At 37.9% G+C, this 14783-nt stretch overlaps 1 protein-coding gene across 23 annotated transcripts in view; it reads right to left on the minus strand.

The window, feature by feature from the left end:
* LOC106846989 (phospholipid-transporting ATPase FetA-like) overlaps window positions 1-14783 on the minus strand; it is a 128690-nt gene that overhangs the window by 35551 nt on the left and 78356 nt on the right. For all 23 annotated transcript variants that reach the window (XM_044779271.2, XM_070519243.1, XM_014866078.3 and 20 more), the window contains 3 exons: window positions 10022-10218; window positions 6210-6418; window positions 4358-4401 (listed from right to left, as the gene is read on the minus strand). In XM_044779271.2, the coding sequence (XP_044635206.1) occupies window positions 4358-4401; window positions 6210-6418; window positions 10022-10218 (450 nt within the window). The remainder of the gene's footprint in view (window positions 1-4357; window positions 4402-6209; window positions 6419-10021; window positions 10219-14783) is intronic.

Genomic DNA, 14783 nt, shown 5'->3' on the forward strand with positions numbered 1-14783 from the left:
ATAATACCAAGCATCTTTTCTGACCACAACAGTAGGAAACTAGAAGTCAACTACAGGAAGAAAAGTGGAAACCCATAAATATGTGGTGATTAAACAAAAGGCTACTGAACAACGATTGGGTCAATGAAGAAATCAAAGGAGAAATCAAAAAATATCTGGAGACAAATGAAAATGAAAATATGATGTGCCAAAATTTATGAGATACAGGGGCCGGCCCCGTGGCTGAGTGGTTAAGTTCATGCGCTCCACTGCAGGAGGCCCAGTGTTTCATCAGTTCGAATCCTGGGCGCGGACATGGCACCACTCATGCAGCCATGCTGAGGCAGCATCCCACATGTCACAACTAGAAGGACCCACAACTAAGAATATACAACTATGTACCAGGGTCTTTGGGGAGAAAAAGGAAAAAAATAAAATAAAAAAAAAATTTATGAGATACAGCAAAAGTGGTTCGAAGAGGGAATTATATAGCAATACAGGCCTACCTCAAGAATCAAGAAAAATCCCAAATAAACAATCTAACAGTACACCCAACGAACTGGAAAAAAAAAGAACAAACCAAGCCCAAAATCAGTAGAAGGGAGGAAATAATGAAAATCAGAGCAGAAGTAAATGAAACAGAAACTAAAAAAGCAATAGAAAAAAATCAATGAAACTAAGAGCTGGTGTTTTGAAAAGATAAACAAACTTGACAAACCTTTAGCTAGACTTACCAAGAAAAAAAGGAGGAGGGCTTAAATAAATAAAATCAGAAACAAAAGAGAAGAAATTACAATGGACACCTCAGAAATACAAAAGATTGTAAGAGAATACTATGAAAAGCTATATGCAAACAAATTGGATAATCTAGAAGAAATGGATAAATTCTTAGAATCATACAACCTTCCAAAACCGAATCAAGAAGAAACAGAGAATTTCTATAGACCAATCACCAGTAAGGAGATCGAAACAGTAATCTAAAACCTCCCAAAAAATAAAAGTCCAGGATCACATGGTTTCCCTGGTGAATTCTACCAAACATTCAAAGATGACTTAATACCTATCCTTCTCAAACTCTTCCAAAGAATTGAAGAGGAGAGAAGGCTTCCTAACTCATTCTACGAGGCCAGCATTACCCTGATATTACAACCAGACCAGGACAACACACAAAAAAGAAAGTTACAGGCCAATATCACTGATGAACATCGGTGCAAAAATCCTCAACAGAATACTAGTAAATCGAATACAACAATACATTAAAAAGATCATACACTATGACAAGTGGGATTTATCCCAGGGATGCAGGGATGGTTTAACACCTGCAAATCAATCAAGATGATACACCACATTAACAAAATAAGGAATAAAAATTGCATGATCATCTCAATAGAGCAGAGAAAGCATTTGACGAGATACAGCATCCATTTATGATAAAAACTCTGAATAAAATGGGTATGGAAGGAAAGTACCTCAATATAATAAAGGCCATATATGACAAACCCACAGCTAATATACCATTCAATGGAGAAAAACTGTAAGTTATCCTTCTAAGAACAGGAACCAGACAAGGATGCCCACTGTCACCACTCTTATCTAACATAGTATTGGAAGTCCTAGCCAGAGCAATCAGGCAAGAAAAAGATATAAAAAGGATCCAAATTGGAAAGGAAGAAGTGAAACTGTCACTATTTGAAGATGACATGATTTTATAAATAGAAAACCCTAAAGAATCCACCAAAAAACTTTTAGATTCAATAAACGAATTCCGTAAAGTTGTGGGATACGAAATCAACATACAAAAATCAGTTGTTTTTCCATACACTAATAATGAAGTAGCAGAAAAAGAAATCAAGAATACAATCCCATTTATAATTGTAACAAAAAGAATAAAATACCTAGGAATAAATTTAACCAAAGAGGTGAAACATCTCTACACTGAAAACTATAAAACGTTGTTGAAAGAAACTGACGAAGACACAAAGGAATGGAAAGATCTTCTGTGCTCTTGGATTGGAAGAATTAACATAGTTAAAACGTCCATACTTCCTAAAGCAATCTACAGATTCAATGCAATCCCTATCAAAGTTCCAACAACACTTTTCACAGAAACAGAATAAGGAATCCTAAAATTTATATGGAACAACAAAAGACCCTGAATAGCCAAAGGAACCTGAGAAAAACGAAAAAAACCGGAGGCATCACACTCCCTGATTTCAAAGTATACTACAAAGCTACAGGAATCAAAACAGCATGGTCCTGGCACAAAAAGAGATACACAGGTCAGTGGAACAGAATCAAGAGCCCAGAAGTAAACCCACACATATGTGGACAGCTAATAATATTCGACAAGGGACCCAAGAACATACAATGGAGAAAGGAAAGTCTCTTCAACGCATGGTGTTGGGAAAATTGGACAGTCACATGCAAAAGAATGAAAGTAGACCATTATCTTACACCATACACAAAAATTAACTCAAAATGGATTAAAGACTTGAAGGGAAGATCTGAAACCATAAAATTTCTACAAGAAGACATAGGCAGTATGCTCTTTGATATCAGTCCTAGCAGTATATTTTCAAAGACCATGTCTGACCAGGCAAGGGAAACAATAGTAAAAAGAAACAAACGGGTCCACATTAAACTAAAAAGCTTCTGCACAGCAAAGGAAACCATCAACAAAATGAAAAGACAACCTAACAATTGGGAGGAAACATTTGTGAACCATATATCTGATAAGGGGTTAATATCCAAAATATATAAAGAACTCATACATCTCTACAACAAAAAACTAACAACCCAATTAAAAAATGAGCAAAAGATCTGAACAGACATTTTTCCAAAGAAGATATACAGATGGCCAACAGGAACATGAAAAGATGTTCAACGTCACTAATTATTAGGGAAATAAAAACCAAAATTACAATGAGCTATTACCTCACACCCATCAGAATCGCTATAATTACCAAGATAGGAAACAACAAGCGTTGGAGAAGATGTGGAGAAAAGGGAACTCTCATACACTGCTGGTAGGAATGCAAACTGGTGCAGCCACTATGGAAAACAGTATGGAGATTCCTCCAGAAATTAAGAATAGAATTACCATATGATCCAGCTATTCCACTGCTGGATATTTATCCAAAGAACATGAAAACACGAATGCGTAAATATATATGCACCCCTTTGTTCAATGTGGCATTATTCACAATAGCCAAGACTTGGAAGCAACCCAAGTGCCCATCAACAGATGAATGGATAAAGATGATGTGGTATATATACACTATGGAATACTAGTCAGCCATAAAAAAGAAAAAATTGTGTCATTATGGATAGACCTTCAGGGTATTACGCTAAGTGAAACAAGTTTGACAAAGACAAATACCATATGATTTCACTTATATATAGAAGATAAACAAACACATAGATAAAGAGAACAGATTAGTGGTTACCAGAGGAAAAGGGAGTGAGGGGAAGGCAAAAGGGGTAAAGGGGCATATACGTACGTTGACGGATAAAAACTAGAGCATTGGTGGTGAACACAATGCAAACTATACAGAAACTGAAATATAATAATGTACACCTGAAATTTACACAATGTTAAAAGGCAATATGACCTCAATAAAAATATATATATATATATATATATATATATATATACCAATTGGAAAAAAAAGGTGGGTCCCCTTTGACCAACCAATTTCACTTTTAGGACTTTATTCTAAGGAAACAGTTATTAGAAGAAGAGACAAAAATGTATGCACCAGGGTGTTTACCATAATGCTATTGACAATAGCAAAACAAAATGGAATAAAAATAGGGGACTGGTTAAATAAATTAAGGTACATCAATACAACTGGGTATGACACTCATTCAAAATGATGATATAGACCCACTGACTTGGGAAGTGGACAACAATATGGTGTCAAGTGGTAAAAGGAGGCTGACAACAGCATGCATGCTATAATTCTCCCTCCACTCCCCCATCCAATCTATCACTAGATCTAGACGTACATTTGTGCATATATACTTATGAAAAGCACCTGAAAGGATATACCCCCTCATTTTACATTGGTAAAATCTTAACGGAATTGAATGATTTTAACTTTCTTCTTCATCCATTTCTGTATTGTTTGGATTTTTTAATATAGTGAGTATAGATTATTTTTTAAGCAGAAAAAAACCAACAAATCTATTTTCATTTTAAAACAAACCCAAATCCCCTCAAATAAACATAGGTCATTTATATAATACTTTCTGATACTAGGGGGCCAATAAAAGCTTCAGGGGCTAAAAGAGTCCCAATTTGTGTTTAAGATGCTGCTGTGCAGCATGGCCTCACTCAGCTCCCACATGCATTTAACAGGAAGCTGTAATCACTTACCTCGGAAACTTCTACCCTCTGTCCATTCTTATCATAGACATCACCTGTTGGTAAGTAAACAGAGCAGAGACTTGGCAAAGGTTTTAAAGAAGGGTTTAAAAATTTTTTTATTGTAGTAAAATACATACAACATAAAATTTGCCATTTTAACCATTTTTTAGTGTACAATTCAGTGGCATTGATTACATTCACAATGTTGTGCAACAATCACTATTATATATTTCCTAAACAGAAACTCCTTATTCCTCTCTATTCCCAGCCCCTGGTAACCTCTAACCTACTTTTTGTCTCTGTGAATTTGTCTATTCTAGATATTTCATATAAGTAGAATCATACAATCTTTCCTTTTGTGTCTGGCTTATTTCATTTAGCATAATGTTTTCAAGAATCATCCTTCATGTAGCATGTATTAGAACTTCATTACTTTTTATGACTGAGTAATATTCCATTGTGTAGATATACCACAATTTATTTCTCCATTCATCTGTTGATGGACACATGCATGGTTTCTACCTTTGGGCTATTGTGAATAATGCTCTAATGCACACTAGCAAATATCTATCTGTTTGAATTGCTGTTTTAAATATTTTTGGTATATACTTAGGTATGGAATTACTGGGTTATATGGTAATTTAAAGGAGGGTTATTGAAAGCTTATTTTTTATGCTTCTATCATCTAGACTTGTAGTCAAGCTTCTTCCTCCCCTCAGGCCCCAGTGCCCCAGTAAGCTCCTTTCCCCAAGCCAGTGGTAAGAAGAGGTCATCTGCTTGGGCCATAACTCTTCTCCCTTAAGTGTGAGTGAGGTGAGGCTGGAGCCTAGTCACCGGATCTATGAGAGACTTCACACTTCAGGAAGCCCTCTAATCAGAAAAGTTACCTAGAAGAGACGTAAAAATAGTGCTAGAATGTTTAGGATTGTTGGCCAGTGGACAGTACAGACAGAATAGGGGTGGAAGACAGTCTAATGTCAAGCACAGAAACTCCCATGACTCTTTTCAACCTTACCCAGCGTATGGTCATGGCTTATAATGAGCCAGAGAATTAAGATCCTCACCCAAATTAACTCATCCAAAAATAAGCTTTCAGAAATGAAAACTTGTTTGGCAGGAGTAATAGGAAATATTACAGTGCTCTTGTTTCTTAATTTTAAATTTTTTATTATTTTTAAATTGAGGTGAAATTCACGTAACATACAATTAACCATTTTAAGGTGTATAATTCAGGGGCATTTAGTGCATTCATAATGTTGTGCAACTACCACATCTCTAGTTTCAAAGCTTTGTCATCACCCCAGAAGAACATTCCATGTGCTCTAGCTTTTCAGATGTGACTGCCTTCCTCTGCTAGTTAGTGCACTGGGCATGAATGTTCACCTACATGAGGACTTAATATTGTCATGCAAACAAGCATATGCTTAAGGCATGAAATAAATGAGGAATTGGGCATGGGAGACACTAATCAAACTCTGACTACCCTTTGATGGCTTCTCTCAGGACTGTTTATTGGTCTGAGGGAGAACCAGGAGATTAGCAACTTCAGTAATATGCTGGTTGCCCCATCTGATTTAATATGAGAGTGAACTGACTTTCCCAAGACACTGGGAATTCTTGAGGACAGAGATTAAGTCTTGTACATCTTGGTATTTCCAGTATCCAATACAATGGGTTCCATCTTTAAGGTGCTAAATAAATGCTTTCAGGTTAGAATTGAGTGGGCTAGGTGATCTTTGCTTAGTGAATAGAGGAGGTTGTGAGAATAAGAGGTGTATAGATTTAGAGTCAGATTATTCTTGAGAACATCTGCAAAGTAGAATTTCCCCAGGACTCAGGGAAAGCAGGAAGACATGCATACCATACAATGTCCCATTAATAGAACACTTCTTGAAAATCATGATGTTCTGAGTCAGGGTCCCTGTTTTGTCAGAGAACACGTATTTGACCTGGCCGAGTTCCTCATTAAGGGTGGTGGTGCGAGCTTGTGCTGGTGTGTTCTTTGGTGCATAAAACATCTTCCGATCCCAGTTGATATAGTAACTGTTGCCCAATCTTATTATCTCAACACTAAGGAAAAGGAAGAAAAGAAGAGGCCTGGGTCAGAGCAGGACAAGCAAATAAATCACCCTGTTTTCTTTCTTTTTTTTTTTTTTTGAGGAAGATTAGCCCTGAGCTAACATCTGCTGCCAGTCCTCCTCTTTTGGCTGAGGGAGACTGGCCCTGAGCTAACATCCATCCCCATCTTCCTCGACTTTATATGTGGGACGCTTGCCACAGCACGGCTTGCCAAGTGGTGCCATGTCCACACCCAGGATCTGAACTGGTGAACCCTGGGCCACCGAAGCAGAACGTGCGCACTTAACCGCTGCGCCACCAGGCTGGCCCCTGGTTTCCTTATTTGTCCTGTGGTAGGTCAGGGCCAGCATTAGAAAATCAGAGTATCTCCCACCAGCCAACCCATTGTAATTCTGACTTTGACCATTATCACTGAAGGCTTTACAATCTGGATCCAGATACACCTGATTAACTTTGCTGAGGCATACTCCCCTTTCACTCTTCTTCAAAAGCATATCTAGCAAAAGTCACAAATTTATCAGGCAAGGCCTGATAGAGTTAAGAGCTAACTAATAAAAGGATGCCTAGGCTTAATTAAAGGATTATTGCTGCTATCATGTAAATCCATTGGTAGGGAAGAGAGAGGAACTTGAAACACTCAGAGCTTCTTTGTTTCAGAAGACAAGGGGAAGGATGTGTGAAAATCAGAAACGGCTTACAGGAGCTGATCCTCTGATAAATTTCCAGGCAGAGCCAGCCTGCCTGTGGGGTAGCTTCCTCCCCCAGTAGCCTCTTCTCCGTTTTTATCTGAATTTTCCCTATCGCCCTTGTCTCATTCCTCTTCTGTTCCAAATAACATGTGACAAGAGATTTTCACATATTGAGGTATACAGGGTAACTATTCGGGTTCAAAACTGACTCATCTTGAACTAAAAAGTCTCATTTACAACCTATCAAACATACTTTGTACATCTGCTTAACCATTAAAGTAAAGAATGCACTCCCTTAAGAAAAGAATGTATGCTTCCCCTCCTATGCCTTACTGGTAATGCCAGGATTAGTCTGTTTCCTGATATCACGGTCATGTTGACCTGCTAATTTGCAACTGAATATCTCTTTGAAATTTTGATAAAAATGTATCCTGGGTGTGTTTAATGTATGCTGTTTGTTCCAAGACAGTATATAACCATTCTATACACTCCACTTCTTTGGTGCCCTTCCTTCCTTGTGGAAGGAAGGCCCTGGGCTAGTCCTCAGAGCTGGCTCATAATAAACTCACCCCAATTTTGATTTATAGATTGGCTATGGATTATGTACGTTGACACATGCGTTATAGATCCCTTATGGTTAACAAGCATCTTCGTTTTAAAACAGTGAAGAATTTTAAGGGGCCTCTTTCCTATCATCTTTCATATATGTGTTAGTTTTCATATGTATGTCAGTTTAGATTGCTTCATTAGCAATCCCTGTCTGAGACAGCTGCGTTGGAGGACAAGGATTTTTTGTTTGAGGTAGGGGAGGAGGTGCTCCGACCCACATTATTGACTCTACTGGTCCTCACAGGTTGAGTCTTGACCCCTCCCTTCCTTCAGCATAGCAGCCACCATAGCAATCTCTCTAAATTCAAACAATTAATTACATTATTTCTTTCCTTAGAAAGGTCTATTTGCTGCTTTTAGGATAAAATCCAAACTCCTTGGCCTGGCGTTTTAAGGCTCTCCTGGATCTGATCCTAAATTACCACCCAATACCTTAGTCTAGGCTAATCATTGTTCTATTACCAGATGAAGCTTTTAAAAACCTCCAGTGGGGGGGCCAGCCCTGTGGCCGAGAGGTTGAGTTCGTGTGCTCCGCTTAAGCGGCCCAGGGTTTCGCAGGTTCAGATCCTGGGCGCGGACATGGCACCGCTCATCAGGCCATGCTGAGGCAGTGTCCCACATGACACAACTAGAAGAACCCACAACTAAAAATACACAACTATGTACCGGGGGGCTTTGGGGAGAAAAAGGAAAAACAAAATCTTAAAAAAAAAAAAAAACGAAACCACCAGGGGGCTGTCCCCGTGGCCAAGTGGTTAAGTTTGAGAGCTCTGCTTCAGTGGCCTGGGGTTCACTGGATCAGATCCTGGGCGTGGACCTTCACACCACTCATAAGGCCATGCTGTGGCAGCATCCCACATAGAAGAACTAGAATGACTTACAACTAGGATATATAACTATCTACTGGGGCTTTGGCGAGAGGGAAAAAAAATGAGGAAGATTGGCAACAGATATTAGCTCAGGGCCAATCTTCCTCACCAAAAAACACCCAACAAAAAACAAACAAAAAACAAAACCCTCCAAATCTTTGTACATGCTGATCTTTCTGCTTGCAATATTCTTTTCCTATTTTCTGCTTGGTGAATTCTATTCTTTTTTCAAATATTAGTTTTCTATAAACCCCTACGTCTCTCCAGGCAGAACTAATCCATTACTTTTCAAGGCTCCCATAGCATTCACATATATATATTTCTATTACATCATTTTTCATATTGTATCATAATTATTTATTTAAGTATCTGTTTCCATGGCTATGTTGTAAGCATATCTAGAGAAAGGGCTGTCTTATTTTTCATGTTTCTTTTTTTTCTTCTTCTTCTTCTTCTTCTCCCCAAAGCTCCCCAGTACACAGTTGTATATTTTAGTTGTGGGTCCCTCTAGTTGTGGCATGTGGGACGCTGCCTCAGTATGGCCTGACGAGCGGTGCCATGTCCACGTTCAGGATCCAAACCAGCAAAATCCTAGGCCACTGAAGCAGAGCATGCTAACTTAACCACTCGGCCACAGGGCTGGCCCCTACTTTTCATGTTTCTATCTCCAACATCCAATATAGTGCTTGGCACACAGTAGGTACTCAATAAACATATATTATATTAATCATACAGTTTAGTGATACGTAGGGTGTTTTCAGGTTGGGATGCCACAGTACAGGGTTTAGGAAACCTGGAAAGAAGGATGAGAAAATGTGTGTGGGTGTGTGAAAGGGAATGTTTAAAACAGAAAAAGGAGATCAGAGTATAGTAAAGACTTATTTTACCTATTTCAAATTTTTATCCAAGGTGCTCATGAAAAAGGGGAGGAAACCTCCTTCTCCTCTTCTCCAGCGTTTAGAAACCAGAACCTAGGTCACGATTACACCTATCTACCATTTGTCACATTGTTTCTCATTTCTGATTAACTGATTTATACATGAATATTTGGAGTCTATCTTGTTGATAAATTAGGGGCTGCCTGGCTTATGCTTTAGCATCACCAAATTTGTGTGTATTTTTTCTAATTATTTCATGTGCTTAAATGTCTTATTTAGTCACTTACACTAAAAGCTATTTGCGGGCAGGGACAATTTTCTTTTTGTATAACCACATGGTATCTAGCATAGTATTCTGGATATGGAAAGCATTTATGTGATCTCCAGATATTTCTCAGAGTGTTTTGTACACCAGGCACCATGAAAAGTAAAGGGTTAAAGAGCACACAGTCTATGCTTTCTAAAAGTTCACACTCTGGTTGGGGAATTAAGCAGGAAGTACGAAGTCAGCTCCTCTCCCTGTAACCCAAAGCAATGAAAGAAGCCTACCTGACATAGAGGGAAATGGGCACCACGGTGTTGAGAATAATGAAGTAGGACCAGAACATGAGGATGGCAGAGACAACTGACGAAGAGACATATTCTTTCCATGGCAGAAAATTCTGGAAGTAGTAGCCTTTCTTATTCTCCCAAATGCCATGCCCAACTGCTAGGATAAAACACATGCTGCCTAGAAACAGGAAAATCTAGAAATCAAAAAAAGAATTAAATTAACATTTCACCCAAGGCATGTGCTGCTTCACTTCTATCTTTTAGAGCTCTCTCTCTCAACAAAGCGCCTCTCTCCTGGGACGGCAGGAGCCCTGTAGTTCCCAGGCTGCAGGCAGGAGTACACAGGACAGCAAAGAAAGTCCAGCAGGAGCCATCCTTGGGATTTTGAAGGGAAATAACAGTAACTAAAATATATTAACACTAATTAAGTGCCAGGAACTGTGCTAAGTACTTTACATATATTATTTAATTTAATATTATAATACCCCTCTTTTTTTTTTCACTGAGGAAGAGTCACCCTGAGCTAACGTCTGTGCCAGTCTTCCCCTATTTTGGATGTGGGTCACTGTCATAGCATGACCACAGACGAGTGGTGTAGGTGTACGCCTGGGAAACGAACCCGGGCCTCCAAAGCAGAGTGTGCCAAACTTAACCACTAGGCCACGGGGCCGGCCCCTGTAATACTCCTCCTTTAATAATAGATGAGAAACTTGATATTAAGAGTGGAAAAGCATTTTGCTTAAAGTCACTTAGCTACTAACAAGGAGAGACAGTTTTTGAACCAGTTCCAGAATCCAAGCTCTTAATTATTCTATTACTGAAGTGAGGTGCTGCTTTAACAAAGTCTGAAATGTATGGTGTTAGCTTAGCAGTTGCGGGTGGGTGAGTGGTAAGAAAAGTGATATAAAAGACTGAACATATGGCAATCATGTTAACAGTAAAGACTTGTAAAACAGGAAGACAGACCATGTGCCCACTAAGCCTATAGCTGCAAGGGAAGTGGTCAGGAAGAATTAGAATATTAGTGTGTGTTGGCTGCCTTTGACAATGTATTAAAAGAAAGAGTTGAACTAGGGAAATAATTGGCCAATTTATAAGCAGAAATGAAAAGGAACAGAGAGAAATTTGGGTCATCATAGGAGTGGAAAAGTCTATTACTTTTAGACACCAAAGAGGCAGAGATAAAAATGAGATCTTAAGGAAATAATTCTTTCCAATTGAACAAAGTGAATCACCCTGGAAGCAAAGTACAGATTAAAGATGATATTTTCTTTTTTTTTCATGAAAACATATATGTTTAATTTAAAAAACAACAATAAAACGAACACTTGTAAATCTATTACCCAGCCAAGAAAGAACATTATCAAGACCATATGTACACCTCTCCAACTGCATCTCTTTTCTTCAAAAGATTATGTTTTCTTACCCAAGATTATTGTTCCAGATAACCTCAACTTTCTTGCCATTAAGTTGAGAGAGAATGGCATGGAGGGGCAAGAAAGCAAAGAAATAAGACAAATTAGAGAACTATGTTTAGAAAAGAACTTTGGGGGAGAAGGGATAACACTCCCAAACTCACTACCAGCATTACCCTAGGACCAAAGCTAGAGACTACCAGGACACTACGAGAAAAGAAAACTATAGGCCAATATCCCTGATGAATATAGATGCAAAACCTCTCAACAAAATACTAGCAAACCGAATTCATCAGCACATTAAAAGGATCATACACCACGATCACGTGGGATTTAGACACAAACGGAAGAAAGTGAAAAAGACACCAATAAATGAAAGATATCCTGGGTTCACAGACGAGAAGAGTTAACATTGTTAAAATGTCCATACTACCCAAAGCTATCTACTGAGTCAATGCAATTGCTATAAAGATTCCAGTGGCATTTTTTTTTGTTGATTTTTGGTTTTTGGGATTTTTTTTGAGGAAGATTAGCCCTGAGCTAACATCTGCCACCAATGCTCCTCTTTTTGCTGAGGAAGACTGGCCCTGAGCTAACATTCGTCCCCATCTTCCTCTACATCATATGTGGGATGCCTGCCACAGCATAGCTTGATAAGTGGTAGGTAGGTCTGTGCCCAGGATCCGAACTGGTGAACCCTGGGCCGCCGAAGCAGAGTCCACGAACTTAACTGCTGTGCCACCAGGCTGGCCCCTCCAATGGTATTTTTTTACAGAAATAGAAAAAACAATCCTAAAATTTTTATGGAACCACAAAAGACCCTGAATAACTAAAGAAATCTTGAGACAGGAGAACAAAGCTGGATGCATCATATTTCCTGATTTCAAACTATAATACAAAGCTATAGTAATCAAAACAGTATGGTACTGGTATAAAAATAGACATAGAGACCAATGCAACAGAATCGAGAGCCTAGAAATGAACCCATGCGTAGATGGTCAACTACTATTTGACAAGGAAGGCAAGACCACTGAATGGAGAAAAGGCAGTCTCTTCAATAAATGGTGTTGGGAAAATTGGATATTCACATGCAGAAGAATGAAACTGGACCTCTGTCTTATGCCACTCACAAAAATTAACTTGAAATGGATTAAAGACTTAAATCTAAGACCCCAAACCATAAAACTTCTAGAAGAAAGCAGAGAGAAAAAGTTCCTTGACATCCGTCTTGGCAATGATTTTATGGATATGACACCCAAAGCACAAGCAACAAAAGCAAAAATAAACAAGTGGGACTACATCAAACCTCAAAGCTTCTGCACAGCAAAGGAACAATAAACATAATGAAATGGCAACTACGGAATGGGAGAAGATATTTGCAAACCACACACTTGACAAGGGGTTAATATCCAAAACATATAAGGAACTCATACAACTCAATAGCCAAAAAACCAAATAATGCATTTTTCCAAATAGAATAGACATTTTTCCAAAGAAGCTATTCAAATGGCCAATAGGTACATGAAAATATACTATCACTAATCATCACAGAAAAGCAAATCAAAATCACAATGAGATATTACCTCACGCCTGTTAGAATGGCTGTTATCAAAACACAAGAGATAATAAGCACTGGGGATGATGTGGAGGGTGCACTGTTGGTGGGAATGTGAATTGGTATACCTTTATGGAAAACAGTATGGGGGTTCCTCAGAAATTTTAAAATACAACTACCATATGATCCAGCAATTCCACTTCTGGGTATACATCCAAAGGAAATTAAATCACTATCCTGAAGAGATATCTGCACCCCATGTTCACTGCAGCATTATTCACGATAGCCAAGACATGGAAACAACCTAAGTGTCTACTGACGGATGAATGGATAAAGAAAATGTGGCGTGTGTGTGTGTGTATATATATATATAGATAGATAGATATATCTATATATATCAGTGTGTGTATATATGTGGATATATATATGTACAAATACACGTGTATTTGTACATGTAAAAATACAAATAGAATATTATTCAGAATAATGTATGCTATTCCATACAATAGAATATTATTCAAAAAAGAAAGAAATTCTGCCATTTGTGACAACATGGATGAAACTTGAGGGCACTGAGCTAAGTGAAATAAGTCAGATAGAGAAAGACAAATACTGTATGATATCACTTATATGTGGAATCTAAAAAAACAAACTCATAAAAACAGAGAGCAGAGTGGTGGTTTCCCGGAGCTGGGGGTGAGTAAGGGGGAATGGGTGAAGGTGGTCAAAGGGCACAAACTTCCAATTATGAGATGAATAAGTTTTGGGGATGTTTGTACAGCATAGTGACTGTAGAGAACAAGCCTGTTATGTATATTTGAAAGTTCCTAAGAGAGTAGATCTTAAAAGTTCTTACCACACACAAAAAAACTGTAACTTTGTGAGGTGATGGGTGTGTTAACTAACTTTATTGTGGTAATTATTTCACAAATACATACCTATATCAAATGATTATGTAGTACACTTTAAACTTAATGTTATATGTCAATTATATCTTAATAAAGATGGAAAAAAGTGTTAAAAAAAGAATTTTATACAAATGGAATCATATATATCTTTTTTTTTCTGGCTTCTTTCACTCAACATAATTATTTTGAGATTCATCCACGTTTTTGCATCTACCAATCGTTCATTTATTTTTATGGATGAGTAGTATTCTATTGTATGGATGTTGCACAATTTGTTTACTAATTCATCTTTTATTGAACAGTTTGGTTGTTTCCAGTTATCGGCTATTATAAACAAAGCTGCATTGAACATTTGTGTACAAGACTTTGCATGAACAGACACTTTCATTTCTTTTGTAAATGTCTAGGAGTGGAATTGCTGAGTCCTACAGTAAATTTATATTTAACTTTTTAAGAAGCTGCCAAATGTTTTCCGAAGTGGTTGTACAATTTTACATTCCATAAGCCTATATGCCCATATGCCTCTAGAGAAGACACATATGATGTTATTGTGAACCACCTCTAAGTCTATTCAATGGTCTTCAAATCTGTGCCCTTTGTCACAAAGTGTGACTAGCTCAAAGCAACTGATTGCTACTATTAGATGATCAGAAGTCTCATCTTTGAGTCACTGATGGGAAAGTCTTTGAAGACAAGAGTAGAAAAGCAGGAAGAGCAGGTCTAACTGGGATCATTCTCAGAAAATGACATTTTAAAAAACTTTAATTATGAAAAATTTCAAACACATATTAAGGTACATAAATAGTACAATGAACCCCTATGTACCCATCACCTAATTTCAAGAATTATCAATTCATGGCCAGTCTTATTTCATCCAAACC

The sequence above is a fragment of the Equus asinus genome, chromosome 10 (assembly GCF_041296235.1).
Source record: "Equus asinus isolate D_3611 breed Donkey chromosome 10, EquAss-T2T_v2, whole genome shotgun sequence".
Classification (NCBI taxonomy): Eukaryota; Metazoa; Chordata; class Mammalia; order Perissodactyla; family Equidae; genus Equus; species Equus asinus.